At 36.0% G+C, this 22,165-nt stretch overlaps 1 protein-coding gene across 2 annotated transcripts in view; it reads right to left on the bottom strand.

Annotated features, from left to right (window-relative positions):
• Window positions 1-22,165, bottom strand: part of LOC150095222 (transforming growth factor-beta-induced protein ig-h3-like) — a 163,698-nt gene that overhangs the window by 82,473 nt on the left and 59,060 nt on the right. For both annotated transcript variants that reach the window (XM_090410806.1, XM_090410807.1), the window contains exon 6: window positions 13,598-13,768. In XM_090410806.1, coding sequence (XP_090266932.1) covers window positions 13,598-13,768 — 171 coding nt within the window. The remainder of the gene's footprint in view (window positions 1-13,597; window positions 13,769-22,165) is intronic.

The raw sequence follows: 22,165 nt of genomic DNA, 5'->3' as shown, positions 1-22,165 counted from the left end.
ATGAATTCCACAGGGCAGTTCCACAGATTGAACATTGGAAAGGTGAAATATCACCCTTGCATAAGACCTAGTTAAGAAATTTACTGCAGTAGTGGTAAGTTGTATACCTCAAGTGAAAAAGGTAAGACATTTTGGCATAAAATATATGATGAAACAACACAGGAACTGCAGATGAAAAAGAAATTATGGAAAAAGTATAAAGAAAGGGGTGAGGAGCAGTTGCACAAAGACTATAAGACTTAGGCCAAGAAAGTGACTAGCATAGTAAGGAAGATAAAACTAGAGTACAAGAAAAGATTAGCCCTGAGATCTAAGGAAAATTTAAGGACATCTTTCATCATGTCATTAGGAGGAGAAATGATTTTGGAAGAATGACACTGTTAGATAAAAATGGGGTTGAGTGACCAATGCAGATGATAGATTTATTTAATGATTACTTATTGGAGTATTTCATTCTGAAACAGTTATATTATTAGAGCAGTGGGTCTTAACCTTTTTAGTGATCGGCACCCCCTTGAATCTAAAAATAAGCTCACACCCCCTTGAAAAATGTGTTTCTATTTCTTTATTTAGGAAATTACATCTATTGCAAGATAATTTATTTATTGAAAAATAAACACATACATTTACATATACATACAAAACAATATCTCAATTTTTAATGGCTATGTTATTGTTGTTTATTCATAATAATACTTTTGAAGCAAGGCACCTTTTTTGAAAGAGCCACGCATAAGTCGTCACTTGCATTTAAACGATTTCTGGCTTTTGTTTTTATGTGCAAAAGTGATGAAAATCCCATTTCACACAGGTAGGTGGTGGCAAATGGTAAAAGTGTCTGCAATGCTGCTTTTGCCAGCTGTGGATAAGGTTCTAACCAGAATTGTTAGTCCAGTTTTTCAAATTCCATTTGAATACGCTGCATTGGCTCGTATTTCAATAAGATCGTCTTTTATTAAATAGACGTAGTCCATCAAATCTGGGTCAAATAGAAATGGATTCCAGTATCCATCTCTGAACTTTGCTAATATTTCCCATGGTAAAGTATTCATGAAATGATTCACTCAATTGTTGGAGGTGTGGGGGTCCCAAAAGTCGACATAGTGTTCGCTAGTTTCTCACAGGTGGTCAGGCAGTAGTTTCCATCAAAAATTTAGAAACTTCTCTTGCAGGGTGCACACAATCCAGGTTAAGAACCACTGTATTAAAGGTATTAGGAAGGTTCAAGAGAAATTAAGAAAATGTATTTCAAATACTAAGTACTCTGGATATCAATAAGGCAGTGGGACCAGATGGGATTTCATCCCATATTTTAAGGGAATGTGCAAAGGAACTGGCAGCTCCATTTGACTTGGCTTTTTAGTGAGTTACAGGAAAGGTGTTGAAGGATAGAAAGGTAAGACAGAAGTGTCAAATTGTGGCCCAGGTGTTATTTCTTCTGTACTTAAGATTTTGGAGAGACCAGCAATGCATACACAACTGGTCAAATGAGGGTAATTTTATTTATGAGTCTACATGAATTTGTTAAGGGTGTATGTGTGTGCTTTTGTTTCAGTAATTGATTGCCTTTTATAATAAAGTGAAAAGAGCATTTGATGAGGGAATATAAACTGCCCCCCCTTATTTGGGGGGAGGGGGATTTTACAAAGAAATCTGATAGGGTTCCACATAATCTGATATTTATGTTACAGCATATGAGTTTATATATCAGGTTAGTGAGTTGAAATGAAAATGGTCTGTCTGATAGATACCAGAGAGTGTAGTAGAGAGCAGTGTCAAAGAAGCAGAAAGTTACAAGTAGAGTTCACAGGGCCCAGTACTGGTACCTCTACTGTTTAACTTTATGTCAGTGGATTGCAGAGGTGAGAGAAATATTCAGTGCAGATGATCTGATGCTGGAAACCGTTACTAGTGAGAGTGTCAATGTTAGTGACTTCAGCAATATTTAAGTAAGCTGGACAGGTGGGAGAATGAATGGGGTTGTCATCTTTAATGCAAAAAAATGCAAGGTCTTGAAATTTGGAGTCCATAGAAAAGTTAGACACTTTATTGGTGGAATTACAATGGAGGAAGCAGAGGAGGTATAGAATGTTGGTTGATAGAAATTTGAAGTGCAGGAGAAATATCACAAAGATGATAAAGGTAACACAGAGTATTGTTACAATACTGAGGACTGACCAGCAGAGAGAGAGAGAGAGAGAGAGAGAGAGAGAGGGAGTGGTAATTCCATTGTATAAAGCCCTGATAAGACCACATGTAGATTACTATGCAAAGATTTGAAGGACCTTGGAGGGAGAGAGAGAGAGAGTGCAGAGATGAATAATAAAAAAAATTATATCAGGACTGCTATACAATGTTAGTCATGAGGATAGACTGAGGGCATCTGGGCTGCAGTGTTTGATGAATAGATATTATTGTTACACAGCAACTCCATGGAGTCCATAGTCTCAATGAGAAAAGTCCAAAAACATTATGCCAAGCACTATCCAATATGTGCACAATATCATAGTTTGTTTTGAACTCATTCACAGTCATGGAACCAACAACAGACTGACAATCTGTTCCACTCATTCACCACTCTCTAAGCAAGAAATATAATCCTCATACCCTTGGATAACCAACCTCTTGCTCAATTTCCAAGGATGGCCCCTCATTCTCCTGCCATCAGACCTGTTCTGAAAAATATGCTCTGCATTAATCTTGTAAAAATCTTTCAGTATTGATAAGTTTCAATCTTATCATCACTTTTCCACCTATAGATCAAATCTTTGACCTATTGTCATAAAGGTGCATTCCATAGACCTACCACCATCTTGGTCATTTGCCTCGATCTTCACCTCCTTATCCCCAAGAAACCCAGGTGACTGGGTCTGTGCACAATAGTCAATCATCATCATCATCATCAAATTCCTGCCGTGTACCCTCAAGGGGTGTACAGGATATGACAGTACTACATGAAAAAATTACATCATTACTAACTTCCTATCTACAATTTTCCTCCAAATCAGTCTGTTACTTGTCAAGACTCCAACATTATCAGATCTTATATTTCTATCGTCTAAGGCACTTTGTACCGTATCAATCCACCTATATCTTGGTCTTCCTCTGGGTTGTTTTCCTGCCAACCTGGCAGAGAACACTTGTTTTGCTAATCTTTCCTCTCCCATTCTATTTAAGTGACCATACCATCTGAGATTAGCTCTGCTAACGCATTCCTGGATGCTGACAATGTCAAGTTCTTTCCTAATATCCTCATTTTTAATACGATATTGCCATTGATGCCATCTGTTCATGCCTCTAATCTTTCTCAGGACTCTCATATCTGCGGTCTCTAGTCTTTGGTCAAGTGTTTTACTTCTGACCCAGCTCTCAGATCCATAAGTTAAAATTGGTTTGAACACAGTCTTGTATACAGCTAATTTAGTGTTCCGACTAATTTCTTTCTTATTCCATATGAATTTATTCAATTGACTTCCCACCATACCAGCTTTGCTGATTCTGTTGTCTATTTCTATATTTAGTTTACCATCTTCAGTAAAAATTGTGCTTAAGTAGCTGAAATGTTTTACTTGTTCCACAGGTTCTCCATTCACAACACAGTTGACATTTTCAATGATTCTGCCTATTTTCATTGTCTTTGTCTTTTTATTGCTGACCTTCATACCATATCTATTACATCAGCTATTCAATTTAGTCAGAGAATCTTGCAGACTTGTAGCGGATTTATTTAGAAGTATAACATCATCCGCATAAAGCAAAGAGCTGACATTAACATCTCCAATTTTGATATCAGGTTTAATACCACATTCCTTCATAATGTGATCCATATAGATAATGAATAACAGAGGGGATAATGTACGTCCTTGTCTCACACCAGATTTAACATTAAACCATCTTCCTGTACTTCCTTCAGTTCTAACTGCTGACTCACAACTCAAATAAAGACTAAGTATTGCTTGATATAATGCCCCATTGACACCATATAACTGCAGCGTATTGAATAGCTTCTCTCTTGGCACCTTGTCATATGCCTTTTCCAAATCGACAAAACTTAAATACAGATCTTTGTTATATTCCCATGCTTTCTCGACTATTTGTCGTAAAGTGAAGATCTGATCCTGACAGCCTCTATTTGGCCTGAATCCAGCTTGTTCTTCACCAAGCTTTTCTTCCACAATTCTTCTCAACCGTTTCTCAAGTATACTTGCATAGATCTTGCCAGGAACACTCAGTAGGGAAATACCTCTGTAATTCTCACATTCAGTTTTATTTCCCTTTTTATATATGGGTACTATGAGAGCTCTACTCCAATCATCGGGAATTCATCCCTCTGTCCAGGCTTTCTGAACTATGCAGTGTAGCCACTGTAAGACTCTTATACCACCATACTTCAGCATTTCTGGTCGAATATCATCTACTCCTGCTGCCTTTCCACATTTCAAACCTTTGATGGCTTTTTCTACTTCAAGTATGGATATGTATTCCTGACTGCATGCCTGGTCAGTGTTTTTTTATCACTGTGCTGTCATCGCTGCTTGTTTCATTTAGCAGTTTTTCAAAGTAATTACTCCATACTTCAAGGATATCTTTTTCTCCTGTTTTCATTTCACCTTTATCATCTCTAATTCCTTTTACAGCACTCTTTCCTCCATTCCTAAGCTTCTTCAACAACCTCCAGAATATTTTGCCACCTTCTTGATATTTATTTTCTATATTCTTGCCAAAGTCCTCCCATGACTTTTGTTTAGCTAGTTTTACACACTGTTTAGCTTTCTTACATTTGTCTCTGTATTCTGTAAGAGTAAAAGCTGACTTATTTGCCAGGAACTTTTGATATGCTTTCTTCTTTTCCTTCACTGCCTCTTTAACTTCCTGTGTCCACCAGGGAGTTCTGATTTTTTTATCCTTGCACACAACCTCACCACATGCCTCTCTGGCAGAATCAATCAATGTTTCCTTCAGAGTTTGCCACTGAATCTCCAAGGTTTGATTCCTGTTCTCAAACTCTTTCATTTTCTTTTCAATAATATTTCTGTATTTTAGTCTACAGTTCACATCTGAGAACTGCTCAACTTTTATTCGCTTTAAAACTTTCTTACATGTTATTCTTTTCAATATGAAATTCAATTTTATCCTGCTCAAGACTAAATAGTGATCACTTCCAATTTCAAATCCTATGTACACTCTGGTATCCTGCACCAGGGAGAAAACATCACTATCAACAATAACATAGTCAATGAGACTTTTCTTATTCCTAGCCTCTTCTCTCCATGTGAATTTGTGCACATTTTTATGTTGGAACATGGTGTTAGTAATAACCAGTCCATGTCCTGAGCAGAAATCCAACAGATATTTGCTATTATTATTAGCTTTGCTCTTTTCTCCAAATTTTCCCAAAATATTTTTGTATGTCTCACAATCATTTCCTACTCTCCTAGATCCCCAACAAGGACCAACTTTTCATTTTTCATTGTGTCAGTTGCTTTTTCTAAAGCCTCAAAACATTCCTCCACTTCTACTTAGTAGAACCTTCTGTGGGACCATAGGCACAAATAAGTCTCATTGTCCAGTTCCCCATTCCATATTGGCCCACATTACTCTACTTGAGACTGACTGCCATTCAAGAAGATTAGCCTCGTATTTTGTGTTGAATACTATGGCTACTCCTTCTTTTCCTTGATTGTCATTGCCTGAATATAACATTTTGTATTTATTGCTCAGAAAGATCTCACCAGTTTTGGTCTTTTTTGTTTCAGTCACCCCTATTATGTCGATCCGGTACTTATCTAATTCCTCAGCTAGCTCCATTTCTTTGCCATTCAGGCTTCTTACATTGATAGTACCGATCTTTAACTCTGGTGATGTTGAGTTGGGGTTTGTTTTCAGATTTGTTCCAGTAGCTGACTTTTCGCTGTTCGCCCTGGTTCCCTGGCGAAAACAACGGGGGCCCTGTTTAACCAGGCGACGCCCCAGCCGGCATGAAATTTTGTCATGTTGTACCATCATTTTTTATTTAGGTTTAACCAATAAGAATACAATTTGGTCGGCTAAATCCCAAATTGCCAGCCCATCCTCGTTCGTTCAGTATCAAAGTAGATACCCAACAGGGTGCACCACGAGAAGGTGAGGATTGGACATTAGGTCAGAAGCCCTGGTCGGTTCTCCGCATTCCTTTAAAGGCTATGTGGAGGTCTCCTCTCAGTTATACAGCTTTGACCCTTAAGCACCCCAAGCACCCCACAATAGTCAAGATTATTATAAAGAAGTATAATAACCTGCTCATTATATTACTTGGACTGAGTAACCAAGTAATCTGATGAGCTGTTTTAGCCATTTTTGCAATATGCCCTCTAAACTTCAACTCCCTTATCCACTAATACCTTCAGGAAACTGAATAGCTTCAGTTTCCTGAAGGTATTAGTGGATAATGTACAATTTCATCAATATGGTACACAGCTGGTCATTTTTTCACAACAAAATGCATAACCATACACTTTGCCATGTTAAACTGATATCTGTTCTCCTTTGCCCCTACTGCCAGTCTCTTTAACTCTTCCTGCAAAATTTTAACATTATCTTTTACTATTGTGCTCTACCCAATTTTGTATCATTAGCAAACAACTGAATATTTCCTCTCATATCATTAACATAAAAATTAAATTACAGTAGCTTAAAGTACAGAGCTCTTCAGCATACTACTACTCAGGCCTGGAGTACTACTGTACTATTTTGGAATAAACTAAACTACTGTCACCTACCCTGTATTAGAATCCTCTGATTCACATCAGACTAGCTTTCTATCCATCCCCTATTTACTCTAGTTTCTATGTTATCTTATCAAATGCTTTTGCAAAGTTTACCATTCCCCTTAATAATAGGGAGTGAATTTACAAAGCCAACACCTCCATTTCATGGGTCTGTGCACAGTAGTCAAGATTATTATAAAGATGTATAATAACCTGCTTAATCTAAATGTTCTTCAGTAACAGTAATCTGTTGAGAATGTCCTCTCACTTGTTACAGATGAGCACATTTCTAATCCATCTATTCCTGAATTTGTGGGTTAACCACATTTTTCAATACCTTAATCATCACTCTAAAGAATACTGACCAGGCTAATTTGCTACCTGTCTTGGAGCCTGCTTTATGTAATTGAACAATTTTACCTTATTTTCACTTTCTTAGAACCCTACATTGCTGAGATTAAGTAAAACAAATGAGTTATAAGCATGTTAGTTTTCTTGCCCTTACATAATATATTCAGAGATTTTACAATATCCTGAGCACCTCCAATTCATCCACCTCTTTTTTCACTTAGTTGCTGTATTATTCATGGGCAGGTAATAACATTATGTAAAAGGTAACTGAAATGCATGCACACAAATGCATGAAGTATCAAAAATAAAGGAGAGAAATTTATGGCATTGGTCACCCCAACTCGGACAAAAAATTATTGGCATCAGCAAGACCTGGTTGACAGAGAATAATGTAGTTACATGGATGCAATGTAATGGATATTGTATTTTCAGAGAAGAAAGAGGAAATAGGGCAGGAGGTGGGGTATTATTAATGGTAGCTGAAGAACTTCAACCAACAAAAATAGAAAGTCAAGGAAGATTATAGATCTGAGAGAAATAGTTTCAATGAATTATTTCCTGGTGTGAGGATGTGTGGTATGAGATAGAGGCCAATAAGACGAAGTATATATTGTTAGTTGCTATTAGACGTGATATGCACCTCGGGATGAAAGGACTACATACTCCGTATTATATTGATAGAACTAGATTACAGGAAGTTGATGAAACTAGGGATCTGGTGGTGATGGTGGATAGAGATTTGAAATTCAGAGGACACATTGCAAGCATTAGCAAAATAGCTCAGAGGATTACTTGGATATTAAAGAGCGCACTGATAAGTAAAGATAAGGTTATTATCCCTCTTTATAAGGCTATGATTCAGCCACATGTTGACTATTGTGCATAGATTTGATCACTTGCATTTCTTGGGAATTAGGAAGTGGTGGAGAGAATTCATAGAGATGCATGACCAAGCTGGTGATAAGAGGGGATATAATAAGTTACTAACTGGATTGTATAAGATTGACACAAAAGAAATTTTTCAATACATGAGATGTAAGAAAAGAGTAGTTAAGTAAGGATGTGTGGACTAGGTTCTTTATTTGGAGAGTGGAGAATGAATGGAAAGGATTGATATGGTTGTGAGTGTTCCAACAGTGAGTAAGTTTAAGGAAATGTATGATAGGTATTATCTGAATAATGGGTAGAGTGAGTCTCCTACAATGAGTCTTTTCACCCCATGAAAATACCCATGCAAATAATAATAATAGACTCCATTTAGATTATATATTTTAGCAAAATGTTCACTTAATAACAATATTTTTTTCTATAACCTTCCTACTATCTTCATTAATTAAAATTATCCCTCCAAGTAGCAAAAGAAAAAAGTGAGAGAGAGTTAAGATAGCGAGTCTGTTGCCATGGTATGACAGAGTAGAGCTGAGAAGAAGTGGTGTGGAGTTTGTAGATATGTGGAGCAAGTTTGATGAGGCAAAAGGACTTATACAAAAAGGATGGTTTGCATCTGAATGGATTTGGTATTCAGAGATTGGAAAAAAAGTGTTGTTGAATGAAGTGAAAGTGGATGTGCAGAATCAGGAAAACTAGAGCTTTCAGAGAAGGGGGGGGGGGGAAATGTTGAGTGAATATGCAGACATCAGTGGGGCAGTTGAGTGCAAGAATGTGTATAATATGCCTAAGTTAGTACCACTGGTAACAAACTGGAATGGGATAGTTAGTATGTAGCATCAGGATACTGGTGGGCCTAAGGGGCTTTTGCACTTTATGTACACTAAGGTCAGGAACATTCGAAACAAGCAAGGGAAATTTTTGGTATTGGTTAGTTCATCCCAGCTAAAGGTTATCGGCATTAGTGAGACAAGATGATGTAGTTAGTAGGATATAATGTGAAGGATATAGTGTGTTCAGGGAGGATAGAGAGAAAAGAATGGGAAGGGGTATTACTGATGATAGCCAATGAACTGCAACCAAAAGGAGTAGAAGTTCAACTGCAGGACAGTGAAAATAGCACATTTAAGGCTATCTGATGTGAGATAGAGGCCAGCAGAACAAATTACACAGTTGGTTGCTTCTATAGACCAGGGGATAAAGAATGATGGAGATAGTATACATTGACAAATAGACTCAATGAGTGGAGGACAGGTAATTATTATGGGGGATTTCAACTATGGGAACATAGATTGGAAGGAGAAGAGGACACATGGGAGGAAGGAAATGAAATTTTTGCAGTTACTAAAGGATAATTACCCAAGACTCATGTAATGAAAAATACTAGGGGTTTGAGAGTGCTCGATCTAGTAATTGCATCTCAGAATTTGTCTATAATGAATATGACCATGTTGCCACCAAATGATGATCGTTTGATCTTGACCAAGGAGGTGGCTAAATGTGCGGAATTTTCAGTTAAGACAGGGTATATGTGGAATTTCAGGACTGATAAGTATGACAAGCTTAAGAGATTGCTTGGATCAATGCAATGGCTGGATGCTGATAGTGCATGGGAAGTAGTAAAGGAGTGTTTTGAGGGAAGTCACGGCAGACTGCATACATAGAGTCGGGAGAGTACATCAAGTGGGAGTTATATGGACGAATATCATCATTAAGCTGGAGCTGCAAACAAAAAAAAAAAAAGAAACAACTGTGAAGGAAATTTAAGGAGAATGGTGACCAGCAGGCACATTAACAGAACAAGAGAGAGTAACTAGTGTGGTAAGAAAAGTAAAGCAGAGTATGAAAGGAAGTTAGTAATGCAGGCTAAAAGATAATCCCAAACAGTTTTTTTGATATGCTGCAAGTAAAAGAAAGAATGCATATGCAGAATGATTTTAATGAATGCTAATGGTAGGAAGGTAACTGAATCAGTCAGAATAGTAGAATTACTAAGTGAACACTTTGCAAGAGTATATCATCCAGGTAGTGATATTGCAGTAATGAGAGAGACAAAGGATTATATGGGAACTGAGGTAAATGAAATGGAGGTGCATAGAATATCACAGAACCTTAATGTGAATACAGCTGTGGGATTGGATAGTATACCACCTCAAGTTTTACATGAAGTGGTGAGAGAATTGGCAGTGTGACCATATTGTTTAATCTAAGGCTCAGCTCTGGGTTAGTCCTGAGGGGATGGAAAAAAGGGAGAATAGTTCTATTGCATAAAGGAGGCTACAAGATCGATGTAGCAACTTACTGACCGATCAACATATCAAGAGTTGTTGTCAAAGTATTGGAGAAATGGAGACATTGGGCAAGTGCAAAATACAGAAATGGTTAAATGAAAATGGAATACTGTGGGGGGGGGGGGGGGACAGCATGGTTTCAAAGAGTACAGGTCATGCCTCAGTAACTTGCTCACATATTTATAATACAGTGACTGCCGAGTTGGATAAAGGTAATGGGGGACAGTGATACTGATGAACTTTGCAAAGGTCTTTGAGAGGATACCACATGGAATTCTAGCCAGTAAACTGCAGCACATTGAGATGGATATAGGGTTCGTGAGATGGATATGGTGGTTGATGGAGAGATATCAGAGTAGTTATTAAAAAGTAGAGTCCGAAAGAAGGCCTGTGCTAGTGGCATGCCACAGGGTTCTGTTCTAGGACCACTGCTGTTTAATTTGTACATTAACAATATACGAAAGGATCTAAGAGGAACTGTTCAGTTATTTGCTAATGATGCAAAGTTGGGTAGAGCAATAGTTAATACACATGATGTCAAAATTCTGAAGGATGATTCTAATAAATTGGCAGACTGGGTGAAGGAGAATTGATGTCAGATTAATGTGACAAAGTAAGGTTATGCATTTTGGAATGAAAATATTACCAGCTGTATACCACATTGGTAGAACTGTACTCCGGGAAATTGATGAAGCCAGAGACTTGGGAGTGTTAGTGGATAGGGAGTTAAAGTTTAGGGAGAACATAGCAAAAGTAGCTAAAGCAGCTCATCAGATTACTTGGTTATTGAAGAATACTTTGATAAGCAGAGACAAACAAATTATTGTTCCTCTTTCTCAAGCCTTGATAAGATCCCATCTTGACTACTGCATGCAGATTTGGGCACCAGGGTTTCTTGGTGATGAGGAGGTGTAGAGGATCCACAGAGGAGTGACCAAGATGGTAGCAGGTCTATGGAATGAACTTTATGAGAACAGGTTGAAGATTTGTGGTTACAGAAACTACTTGATAAGTGAAAAAGGAGCAATATTATTGAGACATACAAATTACTGAGAGGTTTTTACAAGATTAATTCAGAGGAAATTTTTCAGAACAGATCTCATGGTAGGAGAACTAGGGACCGTTCATGAAAACTGAGTAAGAAAGTAGTTAGCAAGAGTATTAGACCCAGGTTTTTTGCTTGTAGAGTAGTGAATGAGTGGAATAGGTTGGAAGAGTCTGTTGTGGGTGTCATGACTGAATGAGTTCAAAGCAAAGTATGATAAATATTATGATGTTTAGGGCCTCTCTCAATGAGTCTAAGGAGTCCTTGGAATTGCCAATAATAATAATAATAATTTTTACTAAGCTGGATCTAATATCCACTTGATTTTTATAAATAATAATTATTATTATTCTTTTTACTCATCACATAGTGAAAGAACTCTTAGGGATTTCTTTAGCATGCTCAGCTAATTTCCTGTCATCTGATTTTGTCTATTATAGTGCTGTCACTTTTCTAGCTTATGCTTTGTAATTGTCTGAGTTTAATCACGATACTTCTTTATATTTCCTTAATAACATTTCCTATTTATGCTTATTAATGTCATACACATAACTTTATTATTATTATTATTATTTAGGCCTCCAAGGAGTCAAAAGACTCATCGCATGAGGTCCTTCCTAGGAAACACAAGTCTATCAAGACTTATCAAGGGAGGTCCCTCCTAAGAAACACAAAGTTCATCATGCCACTCCTTAAACTCATTTACCGTTCTTGCTCTCACCACTCTATCAGGCAATGTATTCCACGGTTCAACCACCCTCCATGCAAAGAAACCACTCCTCACCCTCTTACTCACAGTTTCCTTTCTTAACTTCCAGGGATGGCCCCCCTTGTCATCACTCCTTCCCGCTGTTCAACCAAGCAAAAGAACTCCCCAGTGTCCACTCTGTAACTACCTCTCAACAGTTAAAAGTCTCAATCGTATCATCTCTCCTTCTATCCACCAAACTCTGCAGTTCACATTCCCTCAGCTGATCCTCATAACTAACATTGTACAGTCCTGAAACCATCTTTGTTATCCACCTCTGAACCTTTCCACAGTTAATTTATCCCCTTCAAATCCTGGGAACCAAATTTGAGAACAATAGTCTAAATGTGGTCTGATCAGGGTCTTATATAACAGAATGATAACTCTTATCTTTCATTATTGCAGCAATCCTCTGTGTTACCTTCACCACGTTTGCAATTTTTATACATTTTTGTAAGTTTGTAAAGCTTGTCTGATTTATCCCCTTAACTCTAGGGATACAGTTTTCCTTGATACTGTTTCCCTTAAATATCACCTTGACCATTTCCAATATACTAACATGGACCTTTGCAGTCTTTTTAATGATATGTTATTGCTCAAAGCTGTATTTCAAGATTTGTCATAATCTGCTTTACTGTTCCAAATATCCTGAAAAGAAGTCTCCACATGCTTGGCCACTTTCCAGATTAATGATCACTGCTCTCAACTGGAAGGAGAGGAACAGCGATCTCATGCAATAAATAGACGGTGATTGTGCTGTTGAGAGTATTTTTTTTTTTGAGTGTGTGTGTGGAGGAGGGGGGGGGGTAAGTGATGATAGGCAACGTATGTCATTTTCTCCCACAAATTAGAGAATGAGTTGAAATAAGCACTGCCATTAAAAGCAAATAAATACAGAATAAAACATGATCAAGTAAATTCTGCTTATGAAAAACAGATAAATAAAGAACAAAACATGCAATCTTTATAGAAGAATACTTCCATTAAATAAAACAAACAACATTAAGTATAGCAGATGTGGTTACTTTGATCATGTTTGTAAATGGTATTTTGATTTGACTGAATGGAATGCTTATTAAATAAAAATCACAAGCATAGCAAAGGATGGAAAAATTATAATATTGCACTTGATTACAAATTATGTAGGAAAATTTTCATTAAGTGAAATTAAGAATATACTACCATCATATGTTGATAACATTACTGCTACTACTACTACTACCACCACCACCACCACCAACAACACTTCATATCCTGCAAAAACTATTTAAAATGGTAATTTAGTTCATCACAAGGTTACAGAGAAGTTTTTCAATGTTACTAGTCTAGACCATTTGCAAGCATATTTCTTCAGTTTCTTGTGATCACCATTAAGCAGCAGTTATATTTTAATTTCTTCATAATGTTTGTTTTCTACACTATAATAATGTCATATTCAAATAATGTCATATTGAAATGAAACCATGTGACTATTGTTTCAAATGAAAATACAAAATAAATGTCATCTGCATAGAAAAATAACACTCACCTTTTCAGGAATATGGTATTTATTAACACGAATTCCTGAATTTCCATTAATAGAAGTTATAATTTCTTCATCAACCAAATCGCCTGACTTCAATAAACCCTGGACAAAATGACCAGTAACAACCGAATCCATATCGGCACTACGAACAATCCGCCCATGAGGAATTTCATTCTGTTAAATAAACAATAAACATTTTATTTTACTTCAGAGATCAAAAACTTCTATAGCTGTTTCATAATGTTGACTTTATAATCTATAAATTTCAGTTAAAATCATTAACCAAACTTGAGAACATTTAGTTAATGAGTTTAACTTTGTTAAAAGTTAAAAGTCAATGATAAGTTAAACTGCTAATTAAATTTCTTATTTGTTGAAATGATACTATTACAGTAGATGTAAAAAAATTCCAGCTTATCTAACCCCAGGGCCATCTGTGAATCTAATGTGCTACAAATTTACCTTTTTTCAAGTGAATTTTTAATAAAGTTCAGTATTTCAGATAAAATATTTGTTTACAGACAGATATTACATTTGGGATAGTAACCATAGAAAATATGTACTATTATAGAAGTATATTAAAAGGCTAGTGCTGTAGGAAAATAAATTAGAACAACAGTTTAATGTTGTGACGTATAAAGTTAGAAATTTGGCAAAAGGAGATGGAATGATATATGACACTGATTGGCAAAACTTTCTGAAAAGTAGAAATGAGGATTCTACAGTAGTGATGGTGGATGTGGGGACCAAGTTAAGGGGGACACATTGCAAAAGTTTGCAAATTGTCCCTATAATGCAGAAGGAAAGGTGATAGCCAGGCATTTTTCCAGGAGAAAAGAGCCTGCTACCTCTCCAAAGCATCTCTTACAACACGGATAAACTTGCCCAAGAACAAATGCAGTTAATAGATCTAATACATTAGAATGCTGAACGGCAGCTGCAATCCAACCAACTAAGTAAACTAACACAGAAGGACTTTTTGGAGTAAGAAGAAGAAAAAGAGGAAACAGAGAATTAGAGGCCAGATTAATCAGACATATAGGGAAAGATAGTACATAGGTGCATATAAGGGGAGAGAAGAGGTCAGTAAGGAAGAGAAAAATAGATTTAAGTAAAGTGTTAAATGAATGGAATGTGTTGCCAGAAAGTGTGTGGCAAGTGCAGGGATGGTGGATGTGTTTGAACAAGTTATGATAGGTATTTGGAAGTCAAAAATAATACTACACTAGAGTAAGACAGCCTCAAAGTATAAGCTAAAAATGGTACATAGTATTTTTTTCCAAAATATCACAAAATAATAATAATATTATTATTATTATCTCATCTTAGATGTAGAGCTACTGTTGATTGCCACTTTTGAAGTACAGATTAGGATTGGGAAAGAAGTTTGACATTTTTCTTGAAGAGTTGGAGATTGTTGTTGTTTGGGAACATTGTCCTGGGGAATGATGTCCAACAGAACAGTGGTTGATGGAATAAAAGAGAAACAGCAGAAACAAGTTTTGTGTGGTTGCAAAAGGATGCTGAACAACTGCTGCTCTTCCTTTAAAAGGTCCTACAGAAAGGGAGAAGAATGATAGTTGTCAGTTCAGTGGAATAGTGACCATGAAAGTATCCATAGAAAAGAGACAGAGCTGAAAAGTGTATCTATGTGATAATAGTTGAAATGAGCATCTGTGAGGAAGAGATCATTTATTAGCTCTCCTCTGGATAGTATCGAAAATTTTTGGGAAGGTTTTAAGTGTACTATCCAAGCGTAAGCCATTCACCATGACATACAGTGCATATGGCTACCCTGTTACAGAGGATAACAGGTAGACCAAAGGAGAACAATTTGCTTAACATGCCTCAATGTTAGGTAGGATGAAAAGCTCTGGAAAAAAATAGAGTAACAGCATGTTTCTCTGAAATCTATGGTTTCATATTTCACATATGGGTTTTCTTCAAATGAAGGTGAAGTAGTCTATCTCATACAGAGGTAGAAGGTTTTTTTTCTCCCAGACACTTGGATTTTTCATCCTGCATACAGATAAATCAGCCTTCAGGACACATGCAATTTACAGACAAAAAAATACTAGTGGTGTGATGATGGGTGGTAAATGGCATTGGTGTAGATGATTGAGATGAATGGAAGTGGTGGAGACAGAGTTATACAGTAAGTACCCTCCCATGATGAGTCTTTGGACTCCTTGGAGGTGTCACAAAATAATAATATTATTATTATTAATGAAATTAAGAGCCAAAAGGCTTCACTTCGGCGATGTTAAAATTATTTAAATTTAGGGGATATTTAATCCCACATTATTTCAAAGCCGAATAAGAAAACTCTAAGATAGAAATCAAAGAGTTCCATGCCGAATATAGCAAACTATAATTATTATTATGATCATCTCATCTTAGTAATGGTGCTTTTGCAATTCTTTAATATGCACCAATATGCTTATGTACTACAATAAGGTGATGAATATATTAGACAAAGGAGATGCATATACAGCAGTTAGATTTCGCAAAGGCTTTTGATAGACTGCCACACCACCATTTGGTCACTTTTAAATTGAAACAGATGGGATTGGATGATAGGCTAGTGAGCTGAATAGGTGATGGTATCAGCAAGTTGTGCATGGGGGGGGGTGCAAGAGGGAGGTCAGTGGTGGTGTGCCGCAGGGGTCAGTTTTGGAACTGTTGTTATTTAATTTGTTTATTAATTATATTGGGATATTCTTAACCAGTGATATATATATACACAACTGTTTGCAGATAATGCAAAATGGGAGAGTGATGAGGAATCAAGCAGATGTTGTGGCCTTACAGGAGGATTTGAATAGATTGTATGAGTGGGCAACAGTATGGAATTATCAATTCAAATGTTGCAAAGTGTAAGGTTCTGAAAATTTGGCAGGCAACAACAGGATGCAAAGTATATAATTTGCAGGGAAATTTTGGAGGAAGCTGAGGAGTTAAGAGACAGAGTGGTGATGGATAAGGATCTGAAGTACAGAGGTTGCATTGCACAAATTGGGAGGCATCACATCAGATTATGGCAATGGTGCAGAGGGCTTTAACTTGTAGAAATAAGGAGGTTTCAGTTCTATTGTATCAGGCCTCGTATGGATTATTGTGCCCAGATTTGGTCTCCTAGATTTCATGGTGATGAGGATATATTGGAAAGGGTCCATAGAAGACTGACTAAGGTCATATGAGGACAGATTGAGGGATTGCAGTTTGCAAAACGTTGTAAATAGGAGGAAGAGAGGGGATATGATTGAGATATTGAAGTTGATAAAGGGTTGTTACAAGGTTAATATGGAATACATTTTTTTGTGGAATGAGAGAAGGAGGTAGAACAAGGGGACATCCCTGAGGAGGACGGAATAAGGAGCCGGTTCTTTGAATGGAGAGTGGTTGGTGAGTGAATGCATTGCCTGACATTGTGGTGAATGCAGATACACCAAATGAGTTTAAGAAACAGTTTGATAGGCTTTGTGTGTAACAGTGTTTGTCTCCCGCAATGAGTCTTTTGACTCCATGGAGGTCTAGTGTTGATAATCATCATCATCAAATTCCTGACATGTACCCTCAAGGGGTGTACAGGATATGATAGTACTTCATGAAAAATTTACCTTCATTACTGACTTCCTATCTACAATTTTCCTCCAAATCAGTCGGTTACTTGTCAAGACTCCAACATCATTACCAGATCTTATATTTCTATCGACTAAGGCAGTGGTCTCCAAAGTATGGTACGCATACCCCCCCCCTGGGGTATGCGAGTCGATACGTGGGGGTACATCAAAAAAAGTTTTATATTGATAGGAAAAAAAATTAAGTAATTAATTAAAGATAAAGAATATTACTTTCTTTCATCAATTAAACATATATCTAATATAGATAAAGATGTTATAAAGATCCTGTAAACTTAAATTTGCAAGTAGCGCACGTTGGTGACTTTGCACACATAATCGTCCGGGGAAAAGCTGTCATGTTTTTTAAAACTAGGGAGTAAATCTCTTACTTCTTATCATTGCCATTGTTAGTAGAGTATCCTAGTGTTGACAAGCCCAACTACAGAAGGAAAATTGCTTAGTTATCCTGCTATCTACAGATGACACCACAGTTGTATTAATTATTTGACTATTAGTAGTAAGTTTAACGATTTTTTAGTATATATTGTTTCTATACAATTCCAACACCTTTTTGTGCTTACTTTTATGTTTACACTAGAAATAGTGAATTAATATTATCAAAATTGCTTACATTTTTTAAAAGTGTTTGATATTATTAATAGTAAATGAATTATATTTAAATTTTACAAATTAACCCTCACAAAATGGATAAATGGTTAAAAAAAAATTTCCTCCAAAGAAACCACAAACTGAAGATAATTATGATAGTACTTCTACATCAGACGAACAACAAGGAAAAGATAGGATTGATTCTTCTATTCAAACAAGTTCGTTATCAGTCAAATTAAGTGATAAAAACATTAATCTGAAACTTAACAAAACCTTGCCCAAGAAAGTTCGAAATTATCAAGAAGACTACTTGAAATGGGGATTTACATCGACGATAGTCAACAATGAACCTCGTCCTACATGTATATTGTGTCATGAGACGCTATGTAATGGAAGTATGAAACTATCATTATTAGTAAGACACTTAAAAACTAAACATCCTGAACATGAACACAAATCTTTACAATTCTTTGAACGATGTTTGAAGACATGTAATCTCAATCCAACAACTTAAAACAATTCACTAAAATTAACGATAAATATTTGGAGGCATCTCTTGAGGTTGCATTCTTAATTGCAAAAGACCAAAAGCCACACACCATTGGGGAAACACTTGTACTCCCAACCACCATAAAAATGGTAGAAATAATCCATGGAAAAGAATATGCAGATAAACTAAAATATATTCCCTTATCAGCAAATACTATTGCTAGACGTATAGAAATCATTGCAGAAATTTAAAGAAGCAACTATTAAAATAAATGACTCAATGTGGGAAATTTGGTATACAGTTTGATAAAAGCACAGATGTTGCCAACATGTCTCAGTTATTGGTATTTGCTAGATATTATTTTAATAAGGAATTACACGAAGAACTACTTTTTTTATGAGGCACTTCAGGAAAGATGTACAGGGGAAGATATCTTCTCAACAGTAAATAACTTCTTTGTTAAAAACAATATTTTGTGGAAAAACTGTTTAAGCATAACTAGTGATGGAGCAGCTGCTTTAATTGGTACAAAGAAAGGATTCAAAGGAAAAGTAACCGAAATAGCACCACATGTCAAATTCATTCATTGTATTATCCACAGGCAAGCTATTGCAGCAAAAAAAAATGCAGCCTGATATACACAAAATACTGCAGGATGTTATCAATACAGTTAATTTTATAAAAACGAGGCCTTTGAATAGTAAAATATTTACAGTACTATGTCAAGAGATGGGCAGTATCCACGAAAATCTTCTATACCACACGGAGGTTCGTTGGTTATCTTGAGGAAAAGTGCTTAAGAGAGTTGTAGAACTAAAAGATGAGTTACACATTTTCCTAGTGGATAAAGATAAGAAATTTGCAGATCTTTTCAATGACGATAAGTGGTTATTAATACTATGCTGCCTAGCTGATATTTTTGAAAAAGTAAACATGCTTAATATGTCTCTTCAAGGAAAAGGTAACATTTTAACAATGAATGAGAAAATAACTGCATTTCAAAAGAAAATGGTGCTGTGGAGAGAGAAATTTGAAAAGGGATGTTTAGAAATGTTTCCATCTTTATCTGATTTCGTTACAGAAAATAATGTAAATGTACAACAAACAAAAAGTCTAATATCTGCACATTTAAAAAGTTTAGAGACATATTTTTGTAACTTATTCACAGATCTTCCTGACAAAGAATTTCAATGGATTTTATAGATTTGCAGAAAATGTAAAAATTGACCACCTTTCGATTATTTTTCAAGAGCAATTAAATTGATATTAGATATAACACAACTTTGAAAAACGAATTTCAACAGAAATCTCTTCCCAATTAGTGGATGGGACTGAAGTTTGAGTATAGCAATTTAGTAAACACAGCAAATGATACACTCCTACCATTTGGTTCTACTTATTTATGTGAGGGATCATTTTCTGCAATGACAGGTATTAAAACCAAATATCAAAATAAATTAAACTGGGAACCAGACCTTCATATTGCAGTATCAGAAGCCATCAAACCAGAATTTCAAGAAATTATGAAAGAAATGCAAGGACATTGTTCACATTAAATATTGTAATAAATATGTTTGTAAGCTGTTAATAATAAAAATAATGTGTAAAAATCTCTAGTGTTTTTAATTATTATATGATGATACAAGGCATATTTCCTCTTTATAATTTTTGCTTTATTTTATAAATAAATTTTTGCTTTATTTTTGCTTAAATTTTATAATTTAAGATTTTTGCTCAATCAATTCAGGGTATGCGCTATTTATTTGTTCTGTCTTGGGGGTACACGATCAAAAAAGTTTGGAGACCACTGGTCTAAGGCACTTTGTACCGTATCAATCCATCTACATCTTGGTCTTCCTCTGGGTCGTTTTCCTGCCAACCTGACAGACAACACTTGTTTTGGTAATCTTTCCTCGCACATTCTGTTCAAGTGACCATACCACCTGAGATCAGCTCTGCTAACACATTCCTGGATGCTGACAATGCCAAGTTCTTTCCTAATATCCTCATTTTTAATATGATATTGCCATTGATGCCATCTGTTCATGCCTCTAATCTTTCTCAGGACTCTCATATCTGCCATCTCCAGTTTTGGTCAAGTGTTTTACTTCTGACCCAACTCTCAGATCCATAAGTTAAAACTGGTTGAACACTGTCTTGTATACAGCTAATTTAGTGTTCTGACTAATTTCTCTCTTATTCCATATGAATTTATTCAATGGACTTCCTACCATACCAGCTTTGCTGATTGTGTTGTCTATTTCTATATTTAATTTACCATCTTCAGTAAAAATTGTGCTTAAGTAGCTGAAATGTTTTACTTGTTCCACAGGTTCTCCATTCACAACACAGTTGACATTTTCAATGATTCTGCCTATTTTCATTGTCTTTGTCTTTTTATTGCTGACCTTCATACCATATCTATTACAACAGTTATTCAATTTAGTCAGGAAACCTTGCAAACTTGTAGCAGATTTATTTAGAAGTATAACATCATCCGCATAAAGCAAAGAGCTGACATTAACATCTCCAATTCTGATATCAATGTTTAATACCACTTTCCTTCATAATGTGATCCATATAGATCATGAATAACAGAGGGGATAATGCACATCCTTGTCTCACACCAGATTTAACATTAAACCATCTTCCTGTACTTCCTTCAATTCTAACTGCCGACTTAACAACTCAAATACAGACTAAGTATTGCTTGATACAATGCCCCATTGACACTATATAACTGTAGTGTATTGAATAGCTTCTCTCTTGGCAGCTAGTCGTATGCTTTTCCAGATTGACAAAACTTAAATATAGATCTTTGTTATATTCCCATGCTTTCTCATCTAATTGTCGTAAAGTGAAGATCTGATCCTGACGGTCTCTATTTGGCCTGAATCCAGCTTGTCCTTCAAGCTTTTCTACCACAATTCTTCTCAACTGTTTCTCAAATATACTGGCATAAATCTTGCCCAGAACACTCAGTAGGGAAATACCTCTGTAATTCTCACATTCAGTTTTATTTCCCTTTTTATATATGGGTACTATTAGAGCTCTACTCCAATTATCAGGAATTTGTCCCTCTGTCCAGGCCATCTGGACTATACAGTGCAGCCACGGTAAGACTTTTATACCACCATACTTCAACATTTCTGGTCGAATATCATCTACTCCTGTTGCCTTTCATGGCTTTTTCTACTTCAAGTATGGATATGTATTCCTGAGTGTATCCCTGTTAAATGTTTTTTTACCACTGCTATCACTGCTTGTTTCATTTAGCAATTTTTCGAAGTAATTACTCCATAATTCAAGGATATCTTTTTCTCCCATTTTCATTTCACCTTTATCATCTCTAAATCCCTTTACAGCACTTTTTTTTACAGTTCTCAAACTCTTTCATTTTTTCTTCAATAATCTTTGTGTATTTTAGTCTAGTTCACATCTGAGAGCTGCTCAACTTATTCACTTTACAACTTTCTTTCATGTCATTCTTTTCAATATGGAATTCAATTTTATCCTGCTCAAGACTAAATAGTGATTGCTTACAATTTCAAATCCTCTGTACACTCTGGTGTCCTGCACCAGGGAGAAAACATCACTATCAACAATAACATAGTCAATGAGACTTTTCTTATTCCTTGCCTCTTCTCTCCATGTGAATTTATGCACATTTTTATCTTGGAACATGGTGTTAGTAATAACCAGTCCATGTCCTGAGCAGAAATCCAACAGGTATTTTCCATAATAGTTAGCTTTGCTCTTTTCTCTAATTTTTCCGAAAACATTTTTGTATGTCTGACAATCACTTCCTACTCGGCTATTTAGATCCCACAACAAGGACCAACTTTTCCT

The sequence above is a fragment of the Typopeltis vanoorti genome, chromosome 20 (assembly GCF_054136105.1).
Source record: "Typopeltis vanoorti isolate ZY-2024b chromosome 20, IOZ_Tvanoo_1.0, whole genome shotgun sequence".
Taxonomy (NCBI): Eukaryota; Metazoa; Arthropoda; class Arachnida; order Uropygi; family Thelyphonidae; genus Typopeltis; species Typopeltis vanoorti.
This window is presented reverse-complemented; position numbering and strand designations above follow the sequence as displayed.